Genomic DNA, 7,446 nt, shown 5'->3' with positions numbered 1-7,446 from the left:
GTCTCCATCATAAATAAAAAGCATGATTGATTGTTTGCTACATTCTGTTTAAGTTACAACTTGCTGACTTTTGACTTCTAGAAAGGGCTGGAAAGTAGGGACATTTTAATATAATTAAATCACATTTTATACAGACTGTTTATATAGACATAATAACATTTTATATAGACTGTTAAAAAAGAACATAATAAGTGAATGATAAGAAATGTTCCTAACTTTGTATCACTCATAAGCCTTACTAAGTAATTAATGTTGCCCTACAAAGGGGCTGAGGTGTCTCAGCAATGGCTTGGAAAGATATCTTCATGCTTCAGTAGCCCCAGTGAACGAGAGGAGAGTCTAACAAAGATTAAGAATTAGAAACAATATTTAAAAAATTCAAAAATAAATAATAATTTAAGATATAACCCATAAATTTGTTGGTAAACCTGTTTCAGTCACCCAAAAGTGTGTCCTTATCATTAATCACCCACAGCAAAAACACAAAGAGCTAATAGGCCAGTGCCCAGTAGATCCCCCAAGGCTGTTAAATAGGGGATAGAAAAGCTATCAGGGTCTCGACCATACTTCCACAAGCAATGAACCATCCAGTCAGCTATGCACAGCAGTAGAAATACCTGAGAGAACATAAATACAGACAAAGATAAAGATCTTTACACACTACTGCAGTCCAGTTGTCAGTAATCATTTCCTATTAAGATAAGTGCTTTTGTTCGCTTTTTCTCTTGTGATATAACAACAGGGAATAAAACGAGGTATGTCTACACTTTTAGAAAACAAAGGTCAAACTTTTAACCCATAAGTATTCTCTTAGTGCCATTTTAAGTCAACTGTCTAAATATAGTTACCTGAAAACACATGATTTAAGAAAACTCCAAACTCTTTTCTTACCTGAATTAGGGCTGCAACCAAGTAGAGGGTGATGAAGGTTGGTGTTGGGCTGGTGTTGGCACCTTGCATTAGATAAATAATTAAAAGAAAGACCACATGGCCTGGAATGGCCAGAAGAAGTAGGACTCGAGCTGTTCTGTTGTTATATCCTGCCAGGACACAATAATATGCATACTAAAATATTTAATGCAAACTACTGTAATAATATAAGCAAATTTATGACCAAACAAGGTATATTAGAAGCAGATAAGGCTAATAGAAATACTCTGTGAGAAATGGGAAAATAATTGATCATTTATAAGTTGCAATAGCATAGAAGAATGGGTGTAAGATGACCAGGAAAGTAAGTGTGAATTTAGGAGACTCTTTTTAAAAACAGAAGCACAGCTATGACAAATTCATCAAATAATTCTACTTTGACTGGACTGTTTTGCTGCTAAATTATGATCCCGGATAAGCGCACTGTTTAGGGAAGTGGTAGCTCCGTAGTTTGGACGATTGGAAGGTTGTGAGTTCAGATCCCAGCACTACCAAGCTGCCACTGCTGGGCCCTTGAGCAAGGCCTTTAACACTCAACTCCTCAGTTGTATAATTGAGATAAATGTAAGTTGCTCTGGATAAGAGTGTCTGCCAAATGCTGTGAACATAAATGTAAATGATGAAAGCCAGTAGTAATGTTGAAATGTACAGTGCATCTGGAAAGTATTCACAGCGCTTCACTTTTCTCACATTTTGTTATGTTACAGCCTTATTCCAAAATGGATTAAATTCATTATTTTCCTCAAAATTCTACAAACAATACCCCATAATGACAACATGTGTTACGAAACAGGACTCAAAACAGGAAGTACGCGCAGGAGTAAAGTCTTTATTTACACTTAAGGCAGGAAACACTCTTCTAACTATGGCATGGACACTCTTCTAACTATGGCATGGACTCTCTTTTAACTAGAGCATGAAACTAGGAACAGGAAACTAGACAGAGCATGGACACATTACTGCCTGGCACCATTTATACATTCCTTCTTTCCTTTAATCCATCATTACTCTACGCTATTATTCTCTAATACCGCCTGACATGCATGGCACCGCGAGGGGTTTAAATAACCAGTCACAATTACCTTAATGGCTGACAGCTAGCAACACTTCAAAACACACCCTTGCACCTCCGCCAATAACTGAACTGGGTGGGGACAGAACAGGAACCAAAACAAGTGTCCACAACCAAACCACCAGGAACCAAAACACATGTCCACTGTAAACACAGTCTTCTCATCCATGCGCACTTCAAGCACGTGCACGTCATCGCCGCAGCACCCTCTGCTGGCGAGATCGTGACAACATGAAAGAAGTTTGTTTGAAATCTTTGCAAATTTATTAAAAATACAAAACAAAAAAAGCACATTTACATAAGTATTCACAGCCTTTGTCATGACACTCAAAATTGAGCTCAGGTGCATCCTGTTTCCACTGATCATCCTTGTTTGTTTCTACAACTTGATTGGAGTCCACCTGTGGTAAATTCAGTTGATTGGACATGATTTGGAAAGGCACACACCTGTCTATATAAGGTCCCACAGTTAACAATGCATGTCAGAGCACAAACCAAGCCATGAAGTCGAAGGAATTGTCTGTAGACCTCCGAGACAGGATTGTATCAAGGCACAGATCTGGGGAAGGGTACAGAAACATTTCTGCAGCATTGAAGGTCCCAATGAGCACAGTGGCCTCCATCATCCGTAAATGGAAGAAGTCTGGAACCAGCAGGACTCTTCCTAGTGCTGGCCGCCCGGCCAAACTGAGCGATCGGGGAGAAGGGCGTTATTCGGGGAGATGACCAAAAACCTGATGGTCACTCTGACAGAGCTCCAGCGTGTCTCTGTGGAGAGAGGAGAACCTTCCAGAAGAACAACCATCTCTGCAGAACTCCATCAATCAGGCCTGAATGGTAGAGTGGCCAGATGGAAGCCACTCCTCAGTAAAAGGCACATGACAGCCTGCCTGGAGTTTGCCAAAAGGCACCTGAAGGACTCTCAGACCAAATATTAAACAAAGATTGAACTCTTTGGCCTGAATGGCAAGCATCATGTCTGGAGGAAACCAGGCACCACTCATCACCTGGCAAATACCATCCCTACAGTGAAGCATGGTGGTGGCAGCATCATGCCGTGGGGATGTTTTTCAGCGACAGAAACTGGGAGACTAGTCAGGATAGAGGAAAAGATGAATGCAGCAATGTACAGAGACATCCTTGATGAAAACCTGCTCCAGAGCGCTCTGGACCTCAGACCTCATCTTCCAACAGGACAACGACCCTAAGCACACAGCCAGGATAACAAAGGAGTGGCTACAGGACAACTCTGTGAATGTCTTTGAGTGGCCCAGCCAGAGCCCAGACTTGAACCCGATTGAACATCTCTGAAGAGGTGTGAAAATGGCTGTGCCCCGACACTCCCCATCCAACCTGATGGAGCTTGAGAGGTCCTGCAAAGAAGAATGGGAGAAACTGCCCAAAAATATGTGTGCCAAGCTTGTAGAATCATTCTCAAAAAGATTTGAGGCTGTAATTCGTGCCATAGGTGCTTCAACAAAGTATTGAGCAAAGGCTGTGAATACTTATGTAAATGTGCTTTTTTTGTTTTTATTTTTAATAAATTTGCAAAGATTTCAAACAAACTTCTTTCACGTTGTCATTATGGGGTATTGTTTGTAGAATTTTAAGGAAAATAATGAATTTAATCCATTTTGGAATAAGGCTGTAACATAACAAAATGTGGGAAATGTGAAGCACTGTGAATACTTTCCGGATGCACTGTAAAAGCCAGTAGTAAGGTTGTTGGTTAAGACTCTTAAATTATGCCTGTCTGAAGCCTGTAGATGTATTTCTATCTGTATATCCTTTATATTCCATCCACTCCTATCCACTTATTCTCATTCTGACAATTTAATTGCATATTGTAATGAATAAAGACATTTGTAATGTATATGTGTATATGTATATGTGGTTTACAAAGACCAATTAGAAATTTCTGTCAAAAGATGTGACTCAAAAACATCTGGGTCATCTAAACAAACAATATTTAATACTTTAAAATATTTGTCTTAAGACTTGGTCTTTTTTTGTTGTTGTTTTAATGTTTGTTTGTTTGTTGTTTTACCTTTGCCATAAAAGGTGTAGAATGGACAGTAATAGCACTTTTTGTCCTCAGGCAACCTTCCCAGGGAGCAGTGAAAATGAAGGTACGTGGCTATACGGCTGGACTGGATGGCAGCCAGGTTACCACCAACACCTTGAGTATATAAACATTGCAAAGGCTCTGTGAGATACAATTATGAGTATACTGTAGATTTATTAATCTATAAATTTAGTGTACAGTTTAATGGAGGGTAAACAATTTGTAGTAACAGTACAAGTACTAGAAATAGTAGTGTATCTATAAGTAATTGGACAATAACTGGACTTTGTTGCCTCTCTGTGCAAATTGTAACTAAAATTTATTAATGGTAAAGATATTATTTGTCCAATTATTTGTGGTCCCCTAAAATAGACAGACATAAATAAAAAAAAAAGACTGGAAAGTCCTATGTGGTTTACAGAAGTAAATATACTGCAAAATCGCATTTACATCTGTGTACAGATTTACACCTGTGTACAAATGAAAAAATGTGCCCCATTACCTTTGTACTGTACTATATTGTTTCTCTGAAAAATGAAATTAACCAAAATAGTTTAAATTAAATAGTTGTGATTGTGAACAAAAGCAGTTTTAAATGTATATTTCATTACTGACCATTTATCACAGGGGTGTAAACCACTAGTCCACCTAAATTTGAGTCAGTAATGGTTTTGTCCAGAATGAGTCCACCCATGCTGAGAACATACATAAGGACATATGTTATGCTACATTAAGGAAAAACAATGGTGACAGCATATATGTAACCCAGTTAATTTGCTGTTTAGAATCTATGACTATAAGCACAAAGTAAAATAATCATTATATAGACACATTTTTGTGAGCAAAGGTTAAAGTCAGTTAGAAATGATCCATATTGGTGTTCATGAGAACTCAGTGGAAAAACATGTTGCATGATTTATAAGGTCAGAGGTCAATATTACAGATGGTTGGCAGTAAATCAAGATTCACTGACCTGCTAATAACCATGGCTGTGATTATGGGTTCCCAACCATTATACAGCAGTTTGTGGCTCTCAGAGTGACAAAACGAAATTAACACCCAGACTGGTGTCAGGCACAGAAAGACGACACACACTACATAGATAACATAGGGGTAGAGCTCTAAAAAAGAAAAAAGAGAAATAGAGCTATGAAATTTGAGAATAAGCATTAGTCAACTTACTTGCCTTTTTCTATTAAGTCTAGAAATAATCCATTTAAAAAACATAACAAAATGTGACTGGAACAAAGCGGAAAATTCTACTGAATATAAGCAAGCTCATTTTCTTTCTTTTTTCTCACCAATGCAAAATAAAAGCCTTTGACTGATGATGGCAAGCAACCCCAAAGTGATGAGGTCACCAAAACTAGCCGCAATTGGTGCTGCTATGTTGTCGGGATTAATCCCGGTCCTCTTTGAGCCAATAATCACGCCCACCATAATGATACCTATATGAAGCAAATGACACAGAGGCAAGATGACATCACTCCAACAGTCTGGTTAGCCACCACATTACTGCATCAAATATAATCCACACAACACAGTTCATAATTCTGAGGTACAGAATCTTTACTGTCAACACTAATTTACTGATATTTCAGTCATAAGGGAAATGAAAAAACAAAAACGCAAACCTCTATTTAATTTGTAAAAAATGTACCTCACATAATACCTCCTTTGTTTAAGGTAAGGAATAAAGCACAATCTGACATACAGTTATAGGAAAATAATTAAAGGTAGTGTGATATGATGCAACTCAGTGCATCTATAACAGCACTTCCCAAAGTGTTTTATTCCTCTTATACCAGAGTAATCTACATTAACAAATATTTATTTATTAAGGAATGACACAACATACTTTTTATCCATTTATATTTACGTTTAATCATGTGAACTGTCTCCCCAAAAAAAGTTTGATTCTGTTATCACTTATATTATAACAGCAGTAAACAATCATTCCCTCACCAGCCTCTCTGTTTACTTTTTCTTGATGTTAATGACAAAAAAAAACAGCATGTCACGTTACAGAGAAACCCAAAACCACAACGTCCTCTGTCATGAAGACTCTCCCGTGGCGGAACACTTAAGGTTACAGCTTCACAAAGCACCGACAATGGAGACTCCTTTCAAAAATGCTAAATAAACATAGAAATGATAATGTATTAGAATGAGTGCATTGATATAAACCTATGATTTGCCTTGCAGCTGACCAACTGTCTGAACTCTACTGTTACAGAAAATGAATCAGCACCTTCTGACAAATTAAAATTGAGACTAGCCCTGTGGTATTAGTCTTTTTATTTTAAATATATTTTTGGAAGGAAACTCCAGTGTCAGCACTTTGTAATGGTCAGTCAGAGGTATTACTGTACTTTTAAAGTTTTCCGATACAGGAAAGTCATCAGGACAGACGGTTTTGCTAGGTAACAAGCTGCATTTTTTTTTGTCTTTTAAAATTCAAGAGAGAAATAACAGAGAGGCTGGTGAGGAAATGCTCTGTAAACTAATAAAAAGTAACTTTGGCAAATTTCTGTGGTATAAGAAGAATAAAACACTTCAGGACATGCTGCTATTGGAAAATAATCAACCTTGGAGCATTAACAAACCCCAAACCCAGATGTTTATTTTCAAAATAGGATGTCCCATCTGGTTTAATTCTTTTCATTACATATAACTTTATGAATGATTCTATTTTTAAAATCGGAATAACAGATGTTATATCGTGTTGTAAATTTCATGAAAATACTGTATTCTTGCCTTGCAATAACGATGCCATGAATGCTGTCACTACACTACTGCAGCATAACAGTGCTGTATCGTTTATGGTCAATTTCTCATCCAGAACCCATCCGAGTGCAGAGGCTGCCAAAGCAGCAAGGAAACCCAGAACTGTAGCCTGAACCTGGAGGTATACGAAATGTGTAAGCCGTGGTTAGGGTTTATCTTCCTTATTCATATTTATATGAGTATTTATAAACAGCTCACACAAACAGAGAACAAGTTGTTTTCCTAATTTTTGTTATTTGTTTACCTGCTTGAGGGCAAGATTTCCAATGATCAGTTTCCACTTCTCTCTTGAGGAGTTAATTTTGCCAACGTTCACCTGTTGTAAACATTTAGCATTTATGCAAATTCATTTGGGTTATATATTTCAGTAATTATGACAGTAGACTGGCTAATTAATTCTGAATTTAAACACAACAACAACAACAATGTGTGGTTAAAGAAAAGGGTATTTTAGCACTACTTCTACAGCAAGTTTAGAGTAAAAGTTATTTAACCACCTACAGGATGAGGATATTTAAGTTTGAGTGCTGCTTTCTTTACAGCACTGTGTAAAAACATCTGACCAAGAAAGAAGTTCAGAATTTATTGACGT

The 7,446-nt window shown here is 37.4% G+C and overlaps 1 protein-coding gene across 1 annotated transcript in view; it reads right to left on the bottom strand.

Moving 5' to 3' along the window:
* Positions 1–409: 409 nt before the first annotated feature.
* The window catches only part of slc41a2a (solute carrier family 41 member 2a), an 8,571-nt gene continuing 1,534 nt past the window's right edge, over positions 410–7,446 (bottom strand). Inside the window, exons 4-11 of the mRNA XM_053640903.1 lie at positions 7,099–7,170; positions 6,825–6,969; positions 5,369–5,515; positions 5,041–5,188; positions 4,683–4,762; positions 4,050–4,181; positions 892–1,040; positions 410–617 (exon numbers count right to left, since the gene is read on the bottom strand). Coding sequence (XP_053496878.1) covers positions 462–617; positions 892–1,040; positions 4,050–4,181; positions 4,683–4,762; positions 5,041–5,188; positions 5,369–5,515; positions 6,825–6,969; positions 7,099–7,170 — 1,029 coding nt within the window. The 3' untranslated portion in view covers positions 410–461. The remainder of the gene's footprint in view (positions 618–891; positions 1,041–4,049; positions 4,182–4,682; positions 4,763–5,040; positions 5,189–5,368; positions 5,516–6,824; positions 6,970–7,098; positions 7,171–7,446) is intronic.

The sequence above is a fragment of the Ictalurus furcatus genome, chromosome 14 (assembly GCF_023375685.1).
Source record: "Ictalurus furcatus strain D&B chromosome 14, Billie_1.0, whole genome shotgun sequence".
Taxonomy (NCBI): domain Eukaryota; kingdom Metazoa; phylum Chordata; class Actinopteri; order Siluriformes; family Ictaluridae; genus Ictalurus; species Ictalurus furcatus.
Note: the sequence above shows the minus strand (reverse complement) of the source record. Positions and strands in the feature narration are given on the sequence as shown.